The sequence below is a fragment of the Aulostomus chinensis genome, chromosome 21, assembly GCF_037954235.1.
Source record: "Aulostomus chinensis isolate RoL2024-O1b breed Wild chromosome 21, RoL_Achi_v1.0, whole genome shotgun sequence".
Classification (NCBI taxonomy): domain Eukaryota; kingdom Metazoa; phylum Chordata; class Actinopteri; order Syngnathiformes; family Aulostomidae; genus Aulostomus; species Aulostomus chinensis.
The window spans coordinates 4,871,270-4,897,500 of NC_141340.1; the positions used below are offsets into that span (position 1 = coordinate 4,871,270).

Genomic DNA, 26,231 nt, shown 5'->3' on the forward strand with positions numbered 1-26,231 from the left:
GAACAGCTAAAACGCTGAGATATATTTCCAGTCTGGCAGTAAAGGATAGGAACATATTAACTGCTAAAGGAGGAACTACTTTATTAGGTATTCAATATGTAATCAAATTAAAATAATTGATCCTCTGGCACCGCAGTTTTAAGGCTGAAGCTCAAACGCATCCTTTAATTCAAGACGGCAATGACACTTTTCTTTGAAATTAATTAAAATAGGGACTCATTTTATTGCGCAGGCTGTTTTATTTTAAGGGAAGATTAAAGGTTGCATTGCCAAAAAAAAAAAAAAAAAGCAGAAAGAGTCCTTGTCAATTTGGGTTTTCCAGCATTATGTAACACGAAAGTTGAAACAAAGATGAAAGTGGTGATATAAGATGCATGATAAGTAGGGTGACCAGGTGTCCCACTTTAGGACTTTTATCCCTTATCCTGCATCCCACAGCTCAAACTGTGATTGGCTGTATACGTTTTTGTGTTTTAAACACTGCAGGACAGATACTCTTCTAAAAATGGGTCTTTCATGGAATATCTGCGAAGACGTTTCCCAGATACGGAGGGCTGTCATCAACGGGCTGTGTTTGAGCTCAATCAAGCTGTGTGGGTCAAGTGCAGGCTAACCTGTCACTGTTGTCACTGCCTACCGTACGCCCAACGGGGGAAAACTCAACACAAATGCAAAAGCTTCGTGGACATACAGTATTATGACTGAAACTACCACAAAGAAAAGGAAGTAACAGTCAGATCGGGAAACTATTTGTAAGTGGGTGAAGGGAGAGGAAGGCGATTCTCTGACTTCTTCAGTTTTACACGGCAGGGAATACAACTGAAGTACATGTGAGGCTCAAAAATAGACGTGCTGATCTATTGATGCATTTCCACTGAAGATAAGAATAGAAGCTTGACTTGAATCCCACGTCAGAAACACGCCTGTTATGTTCTATTACGCACAATTCAGTCAGGTTTGATGGGGAGTTAGCTTATCAGAGAGTCTGGAATAGAAACGAGAAGACTTGGGGGCAAGTGGACTATCAGAGAAGACCCTGAGCAGTGTGAGAGTCTGCTCCTGCTCACCGTGTGAGAGTCAAGAAAGTTGGATTCAAATGAAATAAGTCCTTTACATGATAAAGGCCTGATTTGCAACTTGCAGAGTTAATTGTTTGCTACTGAATCATCCAGAGGACAAAGCACAGAGATGCTGCAAGCTAAGGGCAGAACTGCAATGATTTCCTTTTTTAAGACATAAAATGTATTTTTTTGCGACTGTCTTGTATGTCACGTTGGGTTTATTGTAATCTCGCACAGCCAGACGTCTCTCCACTGCACCGTGCCAAGCACAGAAGGGACGCCGGGTTCAATCCTTTAGCGTCCTGCTCTGGCTTGTTGGTATTTCTTGTAAGCCAATCACGTCGTAGGCGGTGCGATGGTAAGCTCAGTCAGCAGCGACGACACCTTTACAAAACAACGCCAGGGGAACCCTGACAAGCCCTGCTCCGTATGTAGATTTCTGTTGTATATAATAACAAGTATTGCTAGACTTGCATTAGTGCACGAGCCAAATCTTCACCAAAACCTGCCATTTCCAGCATGTAGGTTGCTACTAGCTAGCTAGCTGGCCTGTAGATTGTTGTGTTGCACACAGGGGAAGTTTGAAAACAGCCGCCCTTAAAAGTGGATGGGGCAGCGAAGAGCGACTGAACCTGAGACCGATAGCAAACTTATACCTACGGCATTGTTCCGGTAAACCAGGCTTTGTTGGGGTCCGGCCATCACATTCCCCAATCACCCGAAGCGTATAGAATGAGGAAGTGGTACAGCAAACAAATCACACAGTCCAGACTGCTGTAGTCAAAGAGAAAACTTAATGCAGTGTTTAACCTGGTGTTGGGAGCATCCAAGCCAAAGACAGGGAGGGCAGAAACAACAGAGACCCCCCTCGTAGTAGCAAAGACCCCACCAGAACAGAAACAGCAACAATGACAACAGACGTTACACTGGAGGGGACAGATACTGAATGTAAAGGAGGAGTTTGGCTGGAGGTGGATTGCAGGATGCATGCAGAGGAAGCAAGAAGCGACTCTGATAAGACGCCTTGATTGACATTTGCCAATGGACTGCACGGGAAGGGAATAATCTGTGTCCATTAAAACGTGTGGAGGGAGACAACGGGGTCGTAGTTAAAGAGGGCCGGCAAGGAGCAGCTGATCATCAGCGTTGGGAGCTGAGCTTGACTCACGCTACACTCCGTTTTTGGTTGAAGACCGATAGGACATTTTCTGAAAAGATATTTCTCAAGTTTGATGATTAATTTACCCTCCAACGTTGGTGCTGGTTATAGAGGAACATCTTTATGCTCGTAACCATGAACGAGATAGAGACATAATACTTACACAACTTAAGAGTAGCATTTCACATGCTCACGATTGCAGGGCTCATAGTCCTTGATGGGATCTCGTGAGCTCCTCTTCATATTTGACGTGTTAATGGAGCGTCCATTTTTCACTCAGCAGCAAGAAGATGGAGGTGCTGCCAGCTGTGTTGTTGTAGAATTTTTACATTTCCTCATCAGCTGTTTTTCATCCACACAAACAGTGACAGGCTCATCTTCTGCAGTGGCGGCAGGCTATGGCCTTTGACATTGCATCATTGAGTGCCCAGATTAGTCATCACCAGTGCATCTGAGCAGCTGAGGAGGATCGCTGCAGTCACAGTATGATGTGATTATTCCACTGACCTCGTTTCCTTTGACCACTGCTTTGTAAACGCACCCCTGCCTCCACAACAAAATGTTCCATGTCTTCTCCCGTGGGTGGTGGATGATCCCAGCAAACGTATTCAGTCACGATTGAATATTTGCCTACAGCTGTATTAGCTGTAACATCCTGATGTGATCTCTGAAACAGCGGCGCAATCAGCTTGCAGGTAATAACACTTTAATGAAACGTTTTGGAACAAGAAGTCAGGCCCTTGGTGGAAGTCATTCTTCAACTCTAAATCATTATGTGGCGGATTCATTTCTCCACCATGTTAATGGAAAGAACATCAGCTTGGGAGGATGAAACTGAGAGTGTCCTTAATTGTCAATTAAACCTCTGAACTACAAAACCTGCTGACAGCTTTGACAAGGTATGTTTTAATACATAGAAAATAGCAAAAACGACACAATTCATCACCGCCGGTGGATGTAAACACACAAAGAAGTCTTGAAATTTTCAACTCTCTGATTGTCATTGAGCAAATCAAGTGTGACTTTCAATCAGGAAAAAAACAAGTAAATCTAATCCTGAAGCGATACTTTAGTTACACCAGAACTGTATTCCTTTCAGGTATTCACAAATTGGTGCTGTGAGTTTTTGTCAAAACAAAAAAAGCTGTTTTTTTTCCCCCTCCTGTATTGCTTATCGGTTACTCCAGAATGCAGAAAGAGCCAGCTAAACACAATTAGCTTGAAGCTAATTGCAACTGAGGGCTAACAACAGCAAAGCGGTCCAATTTAAAATGTCTGTCAAGTGCATCATCTGACAGAATCCACACCTTTTTTTCTGGTCAGATTGTAATGTCATCATCAAAACACTTTGATTTATCCTAAAAACCATCAAATTATAACACTGCCATTCTGGTGCTACCATGGACGGGGATGATTTAACTGTTTGCGTGAGCTGGACCACACATTTCACAATAAATAAAAGAGCTTCGCCACTTAGAAGTTAGCTGACTCATGCTACCACCGTACTCAATGCATGTAAATCGTATTTAAGCTGATTTCTCAGGAAATACTGCAAGGAGGTTAGTAAAGATATACTAATATTCCTCAGGGAATAGTACACAAGAAATTAAGATTTAAGCGTAATCTATCCAAACACATACCGATGGAAGATCAGGTGAAGGTTTGTTTTAGTCCACAAAACACTGCAGGAGTTTCAAAGGAAAAGCTGGCAGTAAATTGAAATGAATGGTATCCAGTTTTCAGACATAAAAAACCATAATAAAACCATAAAATGAAGGCCATACTGCTTGTCTGGAGTAATCCAAGTGTCCTGAAGCCTCGGCAAGCCAAGTTAACTTGGCCCAACCTTCCTTCGACATGAGGGTGAAAAGATATTGACTGAATTTTCATATTTGGGTGAGCTGTCGCTTTTACAGTGCAACAAACTGACAGCCAGTGATAAGTGGAGTACGGACCATTCTCCGTCCCTGAATAGTACCACTGAACATGTAGTACGCTGCACCTTCTCCTCCACCCCTGCATCTTTCTGCAGGACTTGAATCGTTGTTATCGGAGAATTTACTCCCTTCACCCGTAGTATGAAGCTTGGTGCATCCCTGACATGGTCACTCACTCCTTGCCAAGATCAACTGACTTTCACAAGATCAACCGTGCTTGCCAACAACTGAGCTTCCTCTCTCTCTGATCATGGCATATTTTCTAACAAAGAAGCATGTAAAAACCCAGCAATATCTGCACGCTTGACGCTCCAGGCCTGCTAGTTGAAACACTGCAAACATTGCAGGCTTCAATCAAAAGTTCTCCTCCCTATACATGGTGTTATCCAGTCATTTTTTTAAGCGGTAATGTCTAGGAATATGCCTTGTTGTTTGTTTGCAATTCACCCCCCAGCCTCACAGAGATGCTTTAACAAGATAAAGCCCAAGATGATGCCTTTCACAGACAAAACTAATTCTACATTCAAACCAGGGCAAACTTGAATGCTGCCCGAGGTAAAGTGAAACAAAACCCTGCGTAACAGATTGTCCAGAAAGGCACCTTGTGATTCGCATCTTTTTAAATATTCCAAATATTTTGCCTTGCAGCAATGAGCAAAGAAAATGCGGTTCAAAAAAAAAAAAAAAAAAAATCTCACAAGAAGCATCCATAAATACAGCCTGGTATGAAACACAAGCACAGAGCAAAATCAATCAAACATCAAACCCATGCACGCCCCCTTAACACATTCTTCTATGTTCTAAAAAGTGCGCCACAAGACCTGTGACTGACTCTGTGCAAGGTTCTTCCCGGTGAATGTTCAATTCTCCAGTGGACTGATGAACAGATTCAGTGGAGATCGTCTCACAAAAAGCATGACAGCAAACAGACACTACAGCACTTCTGGGGCTGAGGGAGGTTCTGAACTAAAATATCGTGAAGATACCCGAGGCCATGTCTCCACCCATGAGAGGTAATTCATTCCTCAGGAAAAGAAAAGGTGTTAACCGAACTCTCGCTGGGAAGGTTTTAGAGTGGACTGTCTTTTAAGGGCTCATAATCTGAGAGATTGCAAAACAAACTCACCGAGAGGTTGTCCAGCGATGATGCGAGCATTTTCTCCCGCCACCGCTGCTCGGGCGTTCCTCTCGTTCATGTACTGTACGAAGGCGTAACCCTTGTGCACGGAGCAACCAACGATCTTGCCGTACTTGGCAAAGATGACCTCAATGTCGGTCTTCTTGACGATGGCTGTGTTGAGGTTGCCGATAAAGACTCTGGAGTTGAGGGAGCGTGGGTCATTCTTGTTGGTCACGTTGCTGGTCTGGGTTTTACCAGTCATTCTCCTCCAGTTGCCCTCCTGGGACATAGACAGAGGAAGGGAAGGAGGAGGGACAGGGCTTTAGAGGTTTTGCCAAGGCCAATTCCAGATAATTCTGCTCCTAAAGAGAAGACAATGTTAGTGCTTGAATTTGCTCAATCAGTTTGAATTCGGAATGCACGCTTGGTTTATGCTCAAGGTTTAAATGTTTACACATTTGCAAGGTCAATGGCTGGTCAACTGCTTAACCAAGCCACATTTTTGCATGGCTGAAATATAATACTGTACAGCTGAGTGGGTGACTTTATGTGTCACAGCAGTTTTCTCTGCTTTGTGAGCAAGCAAATACTGTGGCTGTCAGTGGAAATGCTTCGCTATCTCAAAAGCCATATTGTTGCATCCCTAATGCTTCCTGTGTGCTCTTTCTCCGATCACACAATGCCTTTGCAGTTATTCATGCTACATTTTATTCACGTTTTTGTAGCGTCAAGTTATGATGTTCATTAGACACAGTTTTTGTAGGGTTCCCCTGCAATTATTTAGATGCAACCTTTTCATGATCCTTATAAATGTTGTTTTAGGAGATGATCGACTACAGGATTAGGGAAGTGTTATTTGTCAGAGAAAAGGGCACATCATCAGTCCATGCTCTACAGAAGCGGGGCACATTTATGTCCGGGTGTAAAGTGCTTTCAGTACTTTTATAGTTTAAAGGTGTTAAATATTTGCAGTCCATTTATTTGTCCTAAAGCTAATAACCATTAACAGACTCTGACATGGTGAATCTGATATCTTCAGCTTACGACAGGTATTTCCATTTTGTAGCATTCAGAGTTTCAGCTCTTGGTTGGCTATCTCAGCATCGGTTGTTCTCCCCTCCCGTGGGGTCGGCCAGTGGCACAAAAGCACAACAATGTTCAGCATTTTCCTTTTGAGGAACAACTAGAAATCTGTTTGTTTTTTTTAACTTGTCCCTGAACACATCTCTGCCAACGTCATCGCAAATTAGCAAGAACAGCTGTCACTTGGATTGACCACAAATGACTGTAACTAGTCTGTGTTTATGCATCGGGTTATTTCTCTCCTACTCAAAAATAGAAAACAACTAATCGAATGCGGGTAATGAACCAAATATCAGCTATTCTGGTATCCGTGCTTTCCTGGATTTAGATTCATCCAAGTAATAAGTAGGTCAGTGAGGAAGTAAGTGGGCGAATGGGAAAGTAAGTAGGGTGATAAGCAGGTAGGTAGGTAAATCGGTGAGCAGATAAGTAGAGCGGCAGCTAGTCAAGCAGCCAAGTTAGGAACCAAGTACAGAGGTTGGTGGGTAGGTAGTTAGGTAAGTTAGCATGTAAGTAATAGGTAGGTTAGTAAGTAGCTAGGTAGGATAAGTATGTACATACAGTAGGCAGGTATGAAGGGAAGTAGATAAGAGAGTAGGTCAATAAGGAAGTGGGTAGGCAGACACTCTTCCTGATGGATGGTGATAAAAAGACCACGGCCCTGTTTAATGAACACTAAATAGGATTAGTATCCAAGGTAACACTGATGTGGGGATATTGCTGCACACACACATATTTCTCGCTGGACCTTTTTTTTTTCTCTTTCTTTTTGTCCATTCATCCAAGTTAATTTTCCCCGGCAAGGGACAGAAGATCCTTGCAGCTCAGTCGCTTTGACTTGACACGGCGTGGCCTCAGAACCTCCACAATTCCATTACGAAGCTTCATTGTAAAGTGCCATTATGATTTCCTCAGCTAATTACAGCCTGTGACGATGTCAAAATCTCAGAGGGTTGTAATTCACCACTGAGTGATGGTTAAATTCAGTCACTTGCTCTGTACCTATACAGATGATCGAGGAGGAAACTGTCCAGCCATCCGGGAAATTCTAGAGAGGCGATGTGATTTACAGAGGACAGCTTCTCTGTCAGGCATCCATTACACCTGAGACTGAGATCATGCCAGACATTCAGCTGCTCATTGGTGGATAAACACATATCATTTCACTTGGCAGCGCATGTTTTTACCATTACATCACCCACTGTTTGATGCTATTTGCCTTCCCGTTCCGGTGACTAGTCTCTAACAACAGGCGTGTGACGATTCACAGCTCTTCTTTAAAGAGGCGCATTGGCATGTTGTTTCTGCGCGTGGGTGTGTTTGTGTGTGTGTGTGTGTGTGTGTGTGTGTGGGGATTAAGCTGCAGCTCACCATCTCTCAAGTGGCCTTGACATTTATCAGCAGCAGAGATGGACAATGAATGTGGCAGGCACACACACGTATACACAAGTGCAAATGAGCTTCACAATCACCAGATAATTGGAGTTTAATCCCACAAACTGACACACAACCTGTATGGAGGTTGGTGGACAGGACACCTGACAAAGCAGTGGAAAAGCGCCAGACTGCTTCAGTAAACAGATAATTCAAGAGTGGGTGATGGTAAAGGAGCTGCTTTTTCAAACCCTCTCTTTCTTTGGACAAGCAGGACACTAATTTATTCCGTCCGTGTTTTCCTGCTGAGCTTGCACTTTAGTTTATTCACAACCTCTATTAAGCCTCTCGTCTTATGAGGCGATAGCGTCACGAGGAGAAACGTGGGAAAACAACATCAGGAGTGATAGACGTCAGGAGTCTCATTTTTTTTTTATCAAATTGCACAAAGAGGAGCTTCATCCCGGAAAAGCATTCTCTAAACTGCTTTAGAGGGAGAAATGATGACCCGCTGTTCAAGCTGGCTTTTTAAAAATGATTACAGCTTCCACGGCGCTGCCTTTTTGTCGGTTAAGAGCAGAAGATGGATCAGTCTTCATCTTCACTTTCATGCTGGTGTGGTCGTGACAGATAGGTGTCAGACTTTTCCAAAGGTGGATGTCCCTTTTTAGAATGAAACACTTTCTCCAACAGTTTTCTGACGTGATAGTAAACTCGAGTTTATACAGGGTCAGCAGAAAAAGCACCTGCAGGGTCAAGTGTGTGAGCTACTGTGTCTTGGAGTGCTGGTTGAAGACGTTGGATTCTTATTTGCAAAGCGATGGCTGGCCATTCTAGCTTCAGTGTCTTGGCCACCTACCTTTTTAGTAATGAACCTTTGGACTTTTGGTCATAACTAAAAGAACTGTACCTCGGACCACAGTCCAGCACAAACGATCCAAACATGGCCAGACCTAAACAGTCGGCATCAAACCTTTGCTCGGTGAGAAAAATCCTTATTGGGTATTTTGCGCTTTTGAGCAATGATCAGGAGAGAAGTCAACAAGGAGCCCCAGTGCAGCATGAATGGAGAGGAGAAGAAGAAAAATTTAATTCAACACTACGAATCTGTTCACTCAGTTTTCTGCGTTCAAACACAAAGGGCTTCAACACGTTGGATCAGAGTCCAGGGGGACCAAGCGCTCATAGGAGACGACAACAAGCAAGGCTCTTTAGTGTACCACTTCCTACAAGAAAGCAAAAATACTGATCACACATTCCATTCTAACTAAAAAGTGAACTTTAGAACCAATTTTCAGCTGTGGAAAAAGTCAGGTGAGATCCATAGTAGGGGACCAAACACACAGATGTAGACAAGTCAGAGTCAATATGAAGTTAAACTCATAAAGACAAAGTTGCCGGTTGGGATATTTGCTGTTTAGCGCCAATGCTACGGTGAGTGTGGCGTTCACCTGCATGGTAGCCTCAGTGATAACAGCTTTTCTTGCAGAAGTCTGCTGGGCAGCAGGGTTCTGCTTGGCGGTCACGGAGAGGCTGACCTGACAGCCCATGGTTTTGCTTGGGTTTTTTTTTTTTTGCTGTTGTTTTTTTGTTCACTAAAAGTTGTGAGTCTGAGTTCAAGTTGCTGCCAGTTCATCGGGGGAAAGCACACCACTTTGCACCCGCGATGCTTACAGACAGGCTCTGAAAAGGTTACTGTATGGGTTTGGCCACCTGCCTGATTTATAGACATTTTTCCTGGAGGGAGGGAACTCATAGAATTGATTCCTTTTGTAATTTCCTCCCACTCCACCACTGTACATTTCTCTTCGCCCTGCCTCAGCCACTCTGCTCTGATTGTTGGCGAGGCAGCTTGACGGTTGGAGGAGAGGCTGAAGAAGCTGCTCAGTGAAACAGAACACAGACAGGTAGCCCGATACACCTTTTCCAATAGTACAGCTGCCATGTAAAGCAGAGGTGGAGTAATTGCTTCATGGATTCCTTCCATTTATATCTTGTCCTAAAATGTGTCTCTCTACCTGTGAAAGCACTGGCAACAACCAAGAAAAAAAAACACCCTCTATTTGTAAATCAATGCCTCTATTTATTTGTATTGTCGGCTGCAGCGCTTTCTGTGGTGCAACCAGCCATTCGTGCACTTTTGTGAACCACGGTCATGGAACTTATTCTTCTAAGACAAATGGGATGTAGTCACGAGGTACTGTGGAAGAACAGATGTGGGAGTTTAATTTTACATCAACAAGACAATGGCAAGTAAACACCGTTAAAGCACATGCCCTTTTTTTTCCCCCTTCCTGCTGAAAAATGAGTTTAGTCTCTAAGATATCCATCACAGTACTCAGTGTTGGGCTGTTCAAGTTCTTCCTCCTCCCCCGCAGAGTGCTTTGTGTTGCCACTGCTATGAAATATAGCATTCAAATAAATGTGCCCTTCCAGGTCAGTATACAGATACAGCAAATAGGGTCTAGAAAAGACAGAGGAAGTGCTCTAATTTGACCAGCAAAGGGTGCACAAATTGCTGCAAAAATAATTTTAGTCAATGGCATTTTTACACAGCATCATTATTTACAGGTCAGTCCTGGTAGCCCCCCACCTCCCTCACCCCGATGATTGTTATAGAGGGAAGTCAGCAATCTCCCGAGTGAAGTGTGTTTGAAATTTACGGCGCGCGGAGGCATGAAGGACTGAGTATGTGCTTCTTGTCTGCTTACCTCAGCAAACTATCTTCCGCACTTTTAAGAAGATTGAATCAGATATGATAGCACACAACACTGCAAGTCTCCCAGTGTCAACAGCGAGGCTTCCAAACAAAGCAAAACACAGAGTGATTTATGGACTTGCACTGGCCTTTTATTCAGAAACAGACTTTCACACAACAGGTATTGGCTTTTCGATGTGTAACCCGGCAGCTTTTCACCAGTTGCTGACTGAATGAAAGAGGTTGGACGCAGATATTTGAATATTTCCTTTTTACGCTGGGTTTTCTGTTTTTCATGATCTGATTCAGAGATTAGGTTGTTTTTGTTACATGAAGGCACACTAGTGCCCTAGGCCGTGGAGGGAGTGCGTACCTCCGCCAAGGTGACCTCAACCAAGCCTAATGTCATAAAAGTCTTTTTTTTTTTTCAGGTTATGTGAAATGGATCTGCCCCTAAATCGATTGGATTCTTCCATGGCTCGCCCTTGATCAAGTGTGAAGAAATTCTGCCTCATGCAGCCCAAGAAGAAAAGTTAGAACATCCATATATGGAAGTCAAAGAGCACACATCATGTTAGAAAATGTTGAATTGTTGTGTTGGTGTGATTAAAACTGCACTGAAATACCTCGGTCATACGGGTGGGAATCGAATCGTTCCAGTAAGTAAATGCTTCAATCGGCTCGAAATCACCCCGACACTCCGCACTCGTCCCGCAGGTCCCCAGATATTCAATTTCGACTGCTACCAAACATTCAGGATAACACTAAATAAACTAGACATATATTATGGCGTTAAAAAACAAAGCCAAAAGCTTTAAACCTGCGTTCTTTCAAAGGACCAGCAGGGGGCAACTAGATATGCGGCAAAAGCAAGTCAGATGGTCGATGACCCAGCGTTGGGTTTATGTTACCAATCACTAGTGTCAAGTCTCGTTAAAGAAACCATGCTGTTCAATTCCTCAGTCGAAAATAAAAATATACGATAAAGCAGGGGGTGCTTTAGGATGAGATGTGTGACAGCACAGCAGCGGTGAATCAAGACAGCAGGGCTCCACCTCGCTTCCGTCAGTTCGTCCAAAAAATGTCAAACTATAAAGATGGTGACATCCAATGCTGCAGCCATGTACACAGTTCCCTGTGCGGATACACATTTTGGACAGTATTAAACAAATATTTCACCGAAGGGAAAGTCAGAGAATTTGGATGCTTACCAATTAAAAGTGTGCTTAGAATTAATACGTTACCGAATGTTTTTTTCCCTTGGTGCTTTACTTCATGATGATCCTGGGAGTAAAGACATTCTATATGTGGAACTCAGGAATTCAACAGCACCTCCTCATAAGGCTATTTTCTCTTACCTGCTGCAAAGCTCATTTCACTTCAAATAGCGCCTATATGCTTTGCAGCTCCCACCACTTCTCCCTTCTGAACTCAGAAAATTCATCGACTATTAGAGAGCCTGGAGCAAAGATACAATTAGCTGAAATGCAAATGGAGCCATTTCTCAGTTGGCCCTCATTCACCTGCAGAGGGGAAATTGGTAATGTGCGACGAGAGAAACTCTTGTGTGCTGGGGCATGGCAGCCGTGGGATGATATACGAGTGGAATTTGTTATTGTCCAGAGGGAGTCTAGTGTTTGTGATGGACGGGGAACACTTCAATTGGCAATGACAAGATTTCATTTTTTTCGACAGTAGTATACAGCTGCACAGAGTTGAAACTAATCTGGTCAAACACAGCGAGCTGTGGAATGCAGAGTAGATCAATCTCTGTCTGCTCTTAATCCAATTTGATTGCTAAGGGTAGCACCAGGTGTTTTATGATATGAAATCCACTCCGCGTGATTGTTTTGAAAGCTTCTTCTCTATGGGATGTAGCTCTACAGGATATTTAAAAGCTTCCTCTCCACAGTGCAGCGGGATTTTTACGCTTAATGGGAAGTCAGACGAATAGCATCTGTTTCTCCAAAACAATGAGCCGGTGCTACGAGCACATGATAGCACATCTCTTTTTGGAATAAAATCAATATACAGATAGTCGAGTGAGTAAAGTGTTTCCACATTTCTACGTGTGTGAGGAGAAATACAAGAATGGAAGCATACCCAAGGTTGGCCTGAGTACGTCACATACCGGTTACTATAGCAATGCCTCTTTGTTCGTATGTGTTAAGACTTTTCTCTGAGATGTAGGGAAGTGAAAAGTGTAAAAAGCAGGAACATGCTGGAAAATGAAAAGTGCAAGAGCACTCAAACTCTGAGATTACAGATCAACTTTTTACTCTGAAGACGCTAAATCTAAAATATTAGCTAGTTTATTTTTAAGCCCCCCCCCCCCCCCCCCCCATACACCTCTGGTTTCAACTGAGCTTTCCTTGAGCAGAAATACCCACTGGTGAGCGTATGATTACAACATCTGATCATGTGAAAAGACCATCAAAAAAATATCTTTATTATGGGTGCATCCAACTTCTTTGGAGGTTTGGTTTGTCAGGAACATGCTGAGGAACAGACCCGCTTGACTCGATCTACAGCAAAAAAAAAAAACAATGAAGAGAATTTCAAGAACTTTTTTGGAATTTGCCTCTTTTATGGGATACTAACTGTTGGTAAGGTAAACAGGCGATGAAAAATATTGCAAAGAGAAGTAATGTAAGAGTTTGAGAGTGGGGGGAAGGGAGACGAGTTCATATGAGCTGCACGTGGAGACGCGTGCTAAAGCCAAGAGTGAACACGCTCAGCAGAGCCGACCACTTGTGATCACATGGAGTCAGGAAGATATTCAACCCGTCTCGTCAAAAAAACTGCACCTGTAATAACTACAGTTTACGCAAATGTTTGTGGGACCTACAGACAGCGATGGGTTGCTGTAAATACAATTGTCAGAAAAGTATGTTAAGCACCAGTTTATGAGTCCTCCAGCTGGACTTGTCTCTGATTGTCCACTTTAAACCAATGTCTGTCAAAGGCCTGTATATGGAACCAATGATAAGGTTTCTCTGGATATAATATTTAGAGAATACTGTGCTTCCCTTGCTCTCATCCAACTAAGTGTACCGTGCTCACATTACGCTGAGTGATTGACGTTAACAGGACAAAAGTTCTGAGTCTCTGATGGAACACGGCTGTTGGCCATTGTCGTCTACATGAAAATCAATTAGAATTGACAATCAGACTGCAGGAGAAACGTTGCCTGATATCAGACAGGAACGTCAGCTGAGTGCCCCGCTTCCATCTTCAGCCTGACATCACTCCAACTGATTTCTGTGGGGTTTGGGGATTCGTTTATTCCCTTTAATCACTAAAAACCGATATCTGCTTGAATTGAATGTGATTTTTAAAGTCAACACTCACATAAACTCTGATTAAAAAAAAAAAAAAAAGGTGATACAAAGACACTGTGCTCAGCTTCACAACAGCGTTTGCCCCACTGGCAGTGATTGGTTAATCATAAGTCTCCCTCGGGTGCTCAGAGGTGTTTCAAGTCAAGTCACAAGTCAAATCAGTGAACGCGGTGGGAGATTCAAAGCTTTGGACTCAGGCAAAGAGAACCACTAAAAAAAAGTAGAAAGTTTTCAAACATGCTGTGATGTTGTAAAGGTACGCCGTGACATGGCGGGCATTTGGGCGCCGTCCACTCGACTTTCCTCATTAAATCTGGATGTGTCATCATTAGCACTCCAAGTTGCAAGCTGCTGCCGGGACAAATTTCTAATAGGGGCTAATTAGCATTTGTTAACATCTACTGTGCAGGAGAGGTTAAGTCCCAACCCTTCATTAGGAGAATTAATCTGCACTATAGAAAGCCTACAACTGTAATGAAAACATAAACTGCAACACAGGCTTCGGTATCTGAAGCAGCCATGCAGCTAAACAGCAGAATGTTTTGTCAGAGTCGGGGACATTTCATTTAATCTTATTCTCAGCTTGCTACAATTAACAGTTTGCAGGAGGATATTTCTTATTTATGGGTGCCCCCGTGAGCTGCATTGTGCTCAATAGCCTGGATTGTGAGAGGATGACAGGCAATTTTTCGGCTTCAAAGGCTTGGCAACAACTCAGAGGAATTTAAATGACCTCAAAATTCACAGGTTGCGTTTAGGAATTACTATTGAATAATGCAATCAAACCAAGCTAATATTTCTAATTTTAGGCACTGTGCAGATGAATCTTACACGCTCCGTTCCTGTGGGTTCCACGAGGTGACTGGAAGGAGATATTTGGCTTTGACTTTTCTCTGGTGGTGTTGCACAGAGGAGGGCAGGCCAGCCATCTGCAGCCTCGCTATGACCTCTGTGTCAGCAGAGGCCTCGTTCAGGAGCAGCTGCCCTTGCCTGTAGCACCGCCTGCTGCTGAAACTGCATCATGAGGGGATGTCGCCCTCCCTGGGTCTGTGGACATATTTCTGCTGCTGGTGGAGCAGGCTGTTGTGACTCGGGTGCACCAAAAGGCATAAGTGCCGCTGCCCGGTCCATGCGTTCACACGGCGAGCTGCACAGTCCATCAAGTCAGTGAGACTCCATTAATTTCATATTGAGATGAGTGGCCAGGGAAGCTACATTGTGCATAGTTGGCCAACAAATTTTGGCTGTGCCTCTTTTTTATCATCAGGCTTCAATTTCCTGGTTCACTTTTCCAATGTCAATTTCATTTTTATCCATAAGCATTTACCAGCCGAGTGCAAAGTGGACGTTAAGTTTAGTCTAGTTATTAATGTCCCGCCATCTGGCAGTAGTAACAATCTGAGAGCCGGAGAGCTTCTCAAACCACTTGTTAGTTAAACAGAGAAACGAAGTGCTCCTCACGCTGGCAGATCTGCATCATGCCCAAGTATGTTCATGCCCCAGCGTCCAGTTCAGTTGACAAGTGTAATGAGTCTTTGCTCTTACCAGGCACAGGGCCCTCTTGGCCCTGGCGGGGTGGGAGGATGCAGGGTTCAGGTGCACAGACAGGCAGATCTGGCAGCTCAGTGAATGAAAAAGATCAACAGAGTGGTACAACTGTTGAGAAAATAACCGGCCTTCACCCAAATAGCAAGCCTACAGTCCTGGAGTCCAATTCAGAAACTCCATCTACTCGCTTGCTTTTCTCCCTAACTGTCACCTCACCAAGCGGTCCTGGTCCTTGCCCCTCCTACCACAACCTTTGCCCATCACACGTAGATTCATCAGCCACATATTTCCTAACAGGCGCTCCAACACGCCAGAGGAGGCACAAGTGCAGCGACCAAGATGTCATCCAGCTTCTGACCTGCAGACACGACAATGTGTCTCTACACCCAATCAAGTATGTGGCCCCCGCAGGGGAAACTGAACCAGCGTCCTGGAACTTTGGAGGCAGCAGCTCATGGTCGACGTAACCGTGCTCAGGTGAAGAGTATCCACACATCTCAGGAAAGTTTGTGATGTCCAGGATGCCGGAGACGTCAACGACCCTCAGACGGACTTTGATGATACAAATCTCCATGGTGTTATGTTTATGCCTGTGATTCCCCCCCTCTTATTGCCTGGTTATGTCCTCAAAGGTAATATCTGCCTGGCAGAAACTTTCTGTAACACACTGACAAGGAAAAAAAAAGAAGATGAAAAAAAAGAAAAACAGCCTTGCATTGCAAACTTCAAAGAAACCCTAACACTTCAAAAGCTTCTTCATGGTTGGGTGACTAACCTTCAAAGTCATGCCAAGGATTGAAGCGATAGTGCTGTTGTGTATAGCAGGTACAAACATCCTTGTCAGCGCCACTGAGGTGTGAGGTGTCGAGAAAGGAAGAGGAGATAAAGCCGAAAGCTAATTGAGACTAAGTCTGTCCCTCGCCTGTGAGAAATACAAAGCCTCTGGCTGAAGACATGTGGTAATTACAACTGCCAGAGAGCCAATCAGTCAAATGAATCCACCATTAGAGCTTGAAACCAGACATTAAGGTAAATTGGAGAATTATTGGTGATCCTTGGGGTCAATTCCAGTCACTGTGGTGCTTGCAGTAAATCTATCAGGCCTCATTGCAGTTGTGTGCATTACAGCAATTTCAATAAATTATTTGACAAAAAAAAAATGCCCTGGGATGTTTAGGAGTGTTGTGGGTTTAATTACTTATGAACTTTCTCTCATTCTCCACCTGGTCCCACAATATTTCCTCATTAAGAGACATTGGCATCTGAGAGAAGAATGAACTCTTCACCAAATTACTTTCATTGTTACTTGGACGATGAATGGCCAGAAGTTTTACTGCTGCAGTGCAATGACCCAACCAGTACAATATACTGGACTGTTGCCCAACAGGTGGCGAGTCCACCAGTGACGGTTTAGATATTTAAGACATAATTCCTGGTTAATTTGGTGACAGCTGTGAGGAACAGCGACTTTTGGTAAAAGTCAGTTTCAAACCAAATCAACTGCTGCAGAAACGATGGGAGTCAAATATCAGGGCGGTGCAACATGAGCAGTCGATCAGAGCGGAAGACGTCCACAGGGTGGAGCACTTTCTTAGCATGTAGCACGGTAGCATTTCACACAGAACTCAGGACTGATGGGCGCCGTGCTCACACCGCTGCACCAGTGTGAAATAATCCTGACCCTGACATGGCACAAGCATCAAATCGGGGTTTTTTTCATCTAACAGTGAGCCACTACTTCAGCTTGAGGGGAAACAAATGGCAGAAGTGACCAGTTTTCTTCGATCATCCACCTGTTTGTTAAAGTTGTCCTTTCAAAACTTCTCATGAGATGAAACTCTCCCTCCCCACATCACATCAGGTCACACGCGTGTATAATTATCAATGAATGTTGCGTGGATGATGACTTGAAGGGAAACGCTCAGACTTTCCTAGTCACACTAAAAATGAGCGTGCAGAGGTAACTTGCTGACGGAAAGATGCCTGTGAGCGAGGTCGACTTGCTACATGCACACACTCCCCATCGCCTGCTGCCTCTGCTGCTCAGGAGTGCTTGTCGACACATGCAGGCCCGTGCGTTTATATAGTCCCAATAAGAATAAGGTGTGTGTGTGTGTGTGTGTGTGTGTGTGTGTGTGTGTGTGTGTGTGTGTGTGTGTGTGTGTGTGTGTGTGTGTGGTGGTGGTGGTGGTGGTGGGGGGCTTGAATGCAGCATTGTTCTGTGAGCCTTAGAACAGAAAGACTTCGACACGACAGCTAACCATTAGCATACAGACAGCCGGCGGCGTCATAGCCTACGACACTGTGACTCACAGGCTGGCGCGCATTGATCGACTGATACGTACAAAGAGAAAAAAAACAAGCGTTGAATTCATCTTGTGTGTTTAAAGATTGTGTCTTGAGTCGGGCCCAGGCAGGGAAGACGTCCAGGTACGCGCTGAAAGTACTTGAACTGTGGCGAAACCCGGAGGCCAGCAGGTGAAACAAGGGCGTTTTTATTGTTTTACAGACTTTTGGCGCCGACGGTTTCTAACAAACTGGGCCGTCTGGTGGCTGCGGTCGGATATAAAAGAGCTCTCAAGGGTTATGTATTCGCTGAAAATTGCAGCTCTACATCAGAGCAATTTATGCCCAGCGATGGTGAAGCTAATGTGGTTATTTTCTGAGGGGAAAGATTTATGCAGCTTTCATTTACAGCGTCCCCCCCCCCCCCCCCCACCACCACCTCAGCATCCCGCCAAAACAAACGCAGACAATGAATTTGACCCAGTTAGCAAAAAACACACAAAATACATGTTAATAACAAGCAAAGACGGTCCAGCACACTGATAAATTGTGTTTGAATGCGCAATTCAGATAAAAGCCACTCTTAAAATATTGTGGATCATATATTTTTATTCATATGCTATCCAGTTTAAGAACGCTTTCATCTACTTTGGCAAACAAACTCATCATTTATAATTTATTCTCCATAACCCCAGAATAATGAACGCCCTTGTTTACTCCCTCTACACTTTCATAGCTGGAAGTCACATACAGGTTTGGATGAAATCAGATATTTGTTGCAAGCCTGAATGAATTTAAGACAAAAAGCAATGCTCACTAGGTGTTCAATCCAATTGATTTGTCTCCATTTAAAATGTGCATATCAAAGTAGCCTCTCGCAGTGAAGGGCATAGTTACCAAACACCCAGGCGCCTTAGCCAACCCTGCAATTAAGGCTGAATTTGAAAAGCACATCTCCATAAGAGCACCAGCACTGTTCCAATAAAACCTCTCACCAGCACAGGCTTCACCGCTGCATCGCAACAGAAAACCAGAAGGGGAGGAAATTGAATGTTCAACAGCTTTATTTAATTGGCTGGTTGCATTTGGTGTCTCCATTAAAAATGGCCTCCACCTTCTCCATCTGTAAAGAGACACTTCATCACGCCTCCTCGTTTCATTTCTCTTTAATTGCACGACGCCGGTAAAGTAAAATTAAAAACGGTCTCAATATTTGCTGACAGCCACACGCTCTTCGGTGTCTAAATAATTCAGATTTGGGAGGAACGGCGGGGACACAATGAGGTTTGGTTGATGAAGGAGTGTGCGATGTCGCCCCAACTTGTTCCTCTTGTCTCTGGATGCAATCTAAACACAATTGCGGCAGGTGGTAATTGCTGAGAATCCAACCTATTCTTACCCAGACAAACTCACTTAATTCAACCAGTAATTGCAAGGCGTAGTCACCGGGTTTAAAGCATTAGCTGCTGGCTCCCGAGGGAACCCTCAAGGGCCTCCCCGGGCAATGAAGCTGTCATTGTGCTTCATGAAGTGTAGCAGGGTTTTTTTTTTTTCCTTGCACGGCAAATTTCCATTTATCAGGTTTACTGACGCAGAGTATAAGAGCTGTAGACTTCAGGAAAATGGATCAGAGTGTTGAGGCAGACATACTGAATCTACACACACAAAGGAGTGCGCATATAAAATATACAAACATGAGGACACGCTGACATGCACGATAGAATCAAAAAGGAAGTGGCATGTACCTATAGTCAGTCAGTCAGTCACACACACACACACACACACACACACACACACACACACATCACTCAAACATAAAACAAGAGCCTCGCACACACACAGGACTGATCATAATCCTTGAAGTACACACTTTGACAGTTTGACAGTGTGCTGCCTTTCGTGAAGCTGAAGAGGCTTATGGAGTATGTCTGCTGCCCACAACACTTCTCCTCCTTTCACAGTAATAACTCTCATGCATCATATGGATTTATGAATAATAAACTTGTGACCAGACAAAACAAACCTGCCCCCCCCCCCAAAAAAATAGATATAAGAAAAAACTTCAGCGGTGAGAGGAAGAAGGCAAGGATTCATTTCAAACTCCAATTAGGAAGTGGGGGAGGCTACGAGGAGCCAGGAGAGAGTTTCATCCCAATCATTCACACTCTTCAACTCGCCGGCGTCGCGTCCTCCTGATCACCGCCTAAAACAGGGAGGCTGATATCCTTCCACTCGTATCAACTCATGTCAATAACATCAGTATAAAAACTAGTTCATGTGCTTTTTGTATTAAAAAAAAACATGAATTTGGAGCAGCCTTTTGTTTGCTCGCCAGCTTCCTTGTCAATGATTAGAAAAGAAGTACAACAATTATACTAAACATACATATACACATACATGTATATATATATGTACGTGTGTACATGAAAAGAAATTAAAATATCTGCCGATTCCAATGAGGTGATTTCTTACTCTCTAATGTAAACACATCGCTTTAATGTTCATCCAAACGTGATTATTGACATTTTGTATTCTCTCAACGACTCCACACGGCCTCGCCATTGATATGCTGCAAATGATCCGGCACCATGTGATGATCCGGGACCATGTGATGATCCGGGACCATGTGATGGTCACTTGACGATCACTTGTTCCTTCTGATCCTACAACTCTGATATCTTCAGAGGCGTCAGCAGGCAGGGACCGGGGACAGCAGTTTCTCCTCGGTGGAGGTACAACGAGAGAAAGAACCTCAACAGCAGCGTATGTGAAGCTCTTGGCACAAAGCCTGTGTCTACAACACTGAGGCAACAAAGTAATGTATTAAAACCCACCTCCATGTCCTGGAGATGACTTAAAAATGACTCTTCATAAAATATATATATATCTGTAAATAATAAAAACGGCACTAAGCGCTGATTGTGACCTCTCATCAGCGAGGGGGGTCTGTCTCTCCCCCTCTGTCAGACACAAATAACGGTGAGAGCGGTGACTTGCCAAACCTTTGATCCGCCGAGCGACTGAGAGTGACACCTCATCCTCGTCTGTCAGACCGCTTCATTAATGCTGGATGAATCGTCACGCGAGTAAACCGCCCCGGCAGAGGAGGAGCGGGCGAGAGGTCACGGAATGATCAAAGAATCGCCGGGAAAAAGATGACAGACAAGGCGTTTCGCTTCGCCACCGACCCAAGAGAGTTTAAAGTACATAGATAAACGGCTTTTCATGGAAGATTGAATCCTCTTAATTCGTCGCGGCGGTGGAGTAATAACAAGTATTACACAATAATAAGCCTTCCCTTGTGGATTCTCTTTTGCCTCTTGATGCAGCGCTTTACAATCCTGTACATCACCGCCAAACGAATCACCTTAAAAAACAAACAAAAAAAAGCACTCCACTTATCATATCAGGCCTGTTATTTGCCACGATGCAGAGTTATGGATTTACTGTGATAAATTTATAAGAACTGTCATGTGATAATCACCGATTCCCTGCTTTGCCTTGCAGAGTTGAAGAGGATTAAGCCTGGGTTCCCTTCATCGCTAACCCAATAATATGACAGCGCTGCAGGCAGCTTAGTGTTTACTGCCTCACGTCTCTCCGAGGAGCTTGGAAGTACAGCATAAACAAGCCGGATGTTTTCCCCTCACCTCTGCTCCTTCTCCCGCTAAATCACAAGTGATACCCTCTGCACCGCATCCCTCCTGGAGACGCCACGTTCTGTACACCGAGGGATGACTGCGTACGACCAGGATGGTTTCACATCGCGTGTAATTAGCAGCCAGTAGCGTCTATGCTAACACGGACTATAGCAGAGGTGCAATGAGAGAATCCATTCAACCCAGCCTTCCTACTATGAAAATACATGATGCCAAGCCTATAAGAATAAAAGAAACTAGAGTTCAGTGGTCCTGTTTTATTTTCAAAGATTCTTCAGCATCCATCAGTCTGATATCATGGATATGAGCAGGACCAATCCTACCCCGACCTGTAGCGGTGCCACTAAATACTGACCAGACAAAAGGAGTATATCTGATACTGTCAATATGCAGTGATCAAACAGGTCAGCGAATGGTCTAAAACCACGATCATCAAACGGGATACGTCCAGTTGCTCCTTGGGCTGGAGAAATAAGGCCCTTTAGCAGCCAATATGATGCCAAACTTGTTGAAACACGGATGAGAGCTTGAAACGGAAATCGGCCCACGGCCATGGAAGCAGCAGAAACTGTCAGTGGATGCAGTACATCAGCTGAAGTACTGAGCTTCTGAAGGAGGGGCGAGCAAAAACTGCACCTTAATGGTGGACCAAGGGCAAAAATAAAGACAAGTGCTTGTTCAGATGCTTTTCTGTGGTACTGACTCTGCCTCTCCATTTTTCCTCAGACTTCAATCGCATCCTGCAAAAAGTGTTGCTCCGCCATCTGTTCCAATGATGAAAAAAATAATTAATAGTGAGGGAGCCGTTGTATTTGAAGTGCATTTTTACCTCACAAAAAAGACGCCAGCCGTGTCAGGCCTGTTATTATTAGTCCTGGTTTGTAGTCTTATTTCATTTATGTCAGGCGGACCATATTGAACCCCATGATGGGCCAAAGTTGGTATGCAGGCCCCACCTTGGTCAGCCTGAGTCTAAACTCTGTACTCCTGGGTTTCTAGCGCTGCTAGAGCTAGCGGTGCTAACCTAGCCACCTGTGTCACTGTAGGGCAGCTAGCTAGCATCAACACCAGTGACGACGATGTTTATGAGGCTGAATAAAGACAAAAACCTGTTCCCGATACTGTCATGCCTCCACATAATAGGACTACTTCATCTTTGCCATACTTTCTTTCTGTAGCAGCCTTACAAATACCACAAAACAATGTGACATCTTGTGAGAGTTGGCCATCTGTGGAGGTAGAGGGGGGTACCCAGCGGGAGGTTTCAGGGGTTACGAGACTTTAGAAAGTTTGGGATTCACTGGTTTAACAAATGCCAGAATTAGCAGGGGGAAAGCGTTGAGTTTCTGTGTTCCCATCCATGTTTTCGGCCCAAAGTTTCCCATTTTTCAACAACGCTGAAGGCTTTATTTGAAAAAGCAGTCCTCTCCATGGCTAAGTAGCTCGCTGTGTGTTCTAAGGTTGTCTGTCCTTCGAGTTATTTAACAGAAGTTCTTGGCTAAATGACAGAAAATTTCAAGTCTAATCCTCATGACAATAGCACGCACACTCACACACACACACACACACACACACACGTGCACGCTGCAGCTGTGAGATTTTTCCTTTCCTGTGACATTAAGATCACGCTTGCAGATGAAGGTTCAGAACAAAAAGGACATTTTAATGAATACCAACCACATGGATACAACAAATCTGTGTCAGCGGTGACGGATATAGAAATCCAGCTGCTGCTTAGGGGAGACGGTGAAACAACAAGCACGTACTGTCAGCAGTGATCTGTATGTTTGATTATGAAACCTCCAAATCTACCTCAGCAATGACTGAATTGTTTTTGCTGAGAGTGTGAAGCATCCTGCCGAATCCGCCTGGTAATGTCGCATCTTGTTTGTGAACATTCTAATGACAAAGATGAATTGCACCAGCTCCGTTATTCAATATGCAGAAGACATGTAATGACTTTCTCCTCCTACTAATGACTCACCCGGGAGCTTATTGGAGAAAGCGTATTTGGGCGTAATAGACAGGAGATGAAAAATAATGCCATGGAATATACTCTGATATAAAATGAATATCACTTCCAGGACCATAAGTTTAAAACAAAAGATATGCATAGTTTAGTTGGCCCACTTTGTTCTAGATGGAGGATAGAAATCAGATAGAAATGCGCGCTTCCATCAGGCGGATTCCACAAAAGTATGACTGGCACACGTCTCCTGAGAGTGGTCCAAGGAAGGTGGTTACAATGATAACGCAGTGTTGCAATGATGAAACTTGAGCTCGCAAAAGCAAAAAAGAAAAAAGAAAAGAAGGAGATCTCAACTGTGAGGCTTGCAGCTACAAACAGAACTCAAACAATCTGTCCCAGTCCAGCGTGTTTGTTTGTTAGCTTTCCTGGAATAAAGAGGGATCCGTGTGTGTGCATGTTCAGGAGTTCTTACTGCGTGGAGCCACTAATTAAGAGTCAGTACTTGATGAGGTGCGATTGAGACCGTTCTCTCATCGTTTCACATCGTTAAGGCAGCCATGTGCATTGTTTACCCGAAGAAGAAATGATACCATGAAGCTGACAGAGGAAGGGGGCTGCTGGGAAAGCACAGGTCCTGGCATCGATGTGGACTTTGACACGTGTACAACCTCCATCCATGTCCGTGAAAGTTTATCAATGAACCCTGGAACCTCGACGAGGGATTGTGATCCACGGAGGCCGAATGTGAAAGCACAATTCAATCCAGATTGGACAGTGGTTGAAAGTATGTAATTGCAAGCTAATGTTCCAAACAAGCATGCTAACAGCCTCCAAATCCAGCTGTGTAATGTCTGATCAATAAACTGAAAAATATTACTGTAACAAAGCTGCCAGCAAACGTGTTGTGGAGTCTGACGGGAGGATCCACCAAGATTATATTGTACTCATGGGTGTCAAAACAAAGGAGACCCTGAACTCCCAAAGTGTTCAAACATGCCAATAAAAACCTCCTGTTTACAAGAGAATCTCTTATCTCTGGTGATCAATGTTCTTTTCACCACACAAACATGTTCCTTAAGAGGAACGTGCTGCTTATTCTTTCAATGACTGCAACAAAGCCGGTTGAACACTTCATTACAGTATTTATCACCACGGGACAGAAATAGTCTGGTATGAATTCATCCAGCTACTGTAATGTCAGAACAAACAGACTTGGACTTTTTGATTTTTCAAGTTGGAAAACTGCCCAACTATTGATTTAACAGCATTTGTTAGAGATGTAAGAACTGTGAGCAGCAGTCTGTCACTGCAGGGCCGAGCCAACCTCCAGTTATGTCTCTTAATGCTTTCAAAGGAAAATCTGGACTGCCGTTTCAATAAGCGTTAAAAGACGACTCAGGATTTATGTCCATTCTCCTCAGAATACAGACAAGAACACCCTTCCTTCCTCTGTGCTGCATAACTCAGATGAGACCAACAGAGACACGCTGACTGCTAATTAGCTTAGCACAGTGAATGGTAGTGGATGGGAAGAGTTAGCATACCTCTGCTTGACGTTACCTAATAGATGAGGTTCAGGATCGTGGTTGGTCCAGGAATCCTCCTCCTCCTCCTCTCTTCGTAAGACAGCCATGATCAGCTGCAGCAGTTGTCAACAAATGTTATGTTTTGTTGGTCAAAGCTCCAACAGAGCTACGTCACATCCACTGGGCCCAGTCAGGAGAATAGTTCCAACCATGTGTCTTACTTTAAAATGACAAGACCTTGTGCTTTTATATTGTTTCATGGTGAATTGTAAATATTCTACGGAAGAAAAGCGTATTTGAAAACTTTTGACAGAGGTATGCTATCGCTTCCCATCCACTACCATTCACTACGCTAAGCTAGCTAGCAGTTAGTTGGTGTCTGTGGGTGGGAAGTGTCTGGGGAGGATTTCATATTGAAATATTTCCAAAAAAGGTTGGCATGTTCCTTTAAGAATTAAAACTTATGGGGACAAAAAAAGGGGTCAGGTTTAAAGCTACTAAAATTTTACTCTGAGAGCATCCCCCCCCCCCATTCTATTCCTTGAAAGTAGGTTTATCATGCTTTAAAATGGATCCTCTCAGTCTTGACCTGATTTTCTCTGCGGTGAAATGCCCGTACCGATATTCAGCACACAGGCGATGTTTCACTGCCTTTGGTAATAAAGGCAGCTCTTATTTTCTTATGTTGCTGTCAATCCTCTAATGTACCTATCAGAATGAGGCACGGCTCCGTTTTGTGAGGTGTTTGTGGCCCCATCAGTGCAGGCTTTCAGCTCCTGTTGTACGGTGCCTCAGTTCCTGGTTTCAGCTTTTGAGTATACACACAATAATGGTGTCTTGTAGCGTACGCTGTGGATTATGCCCAGTTAGCACTCTAGAGTGAATGGTGAGAGTACATACTCGTGTGTGTGTGTGTGTGTGTGTTTTCTCCACACCTCAATGTCAAGGCTCCCTTCTTTCAAGCAGATAAAACGAGAAATGCATTCATCCTCGAATGTTTAGACAGCTCGGTGCGTGTAAGAATGATAGTCATGTCTGAGCAAACGGCAAACAGGAAGAATAAATGGAGGAAACATGATGTCATGAATTCACACCGATTAAAAACGACTACGTGTTCCACGTAAACACCGTATCTTCAGCTTGATTAAACCTAGAAGGCTCATGGCTCCTTTCAATCAGAGGACTTCAGAAGAGTGTGACACAACACACACAGTCTCTCCCACAAGGAAGTCTGGCAATCAAAACGAGTTTTTTCGGTTCGATGACGCTGCAGTTTACTCAAGTTAAGTTCCTTTAATGCTCCTCCTGACTACCGAGGAGGGCTTGTGATCAGGAGCCTTTGCTTCACTGTTGGCAGGATAACTTCTAGAACTTAGCTTGAATTGTGTCTGAGGTTATTTCACTGTTACAAAATGGCCGTAAGCAATTGCAGCAAAATTAACTTCTGAACTTGCCATGTCAAGAAACAAT

At 43.9% G+C, this 26,231-nt stretch overlaps 1 protein-coding gene across 5 annotated transcripts in view; it reads right to left on the reverse strand.

Annotated features, from left to right (window-relative positions):
• Positions 1 to 26,231, reverse strand: part of ralylb (RALY RNA binding protein like b) — a 124,281-nt gene that overhangs the window by 49,538 nt on the left and 48,512 nt on the right. For all 5 annotated transcript variants that reach the window (XM_086190835.1, XM_086190834.1, XM_086190837.1 and 2 more), the window contains one exon: positions 5,284 to 5,557. In XM_086190835.1, the coding sequence (XP_086046961.1) occupies positions 5,284 to 5,557 (274 nt within the window). The remainder of the gene's footprint in view (positions 1 to 5,283; positions 5,558 to 26,231) is intronic.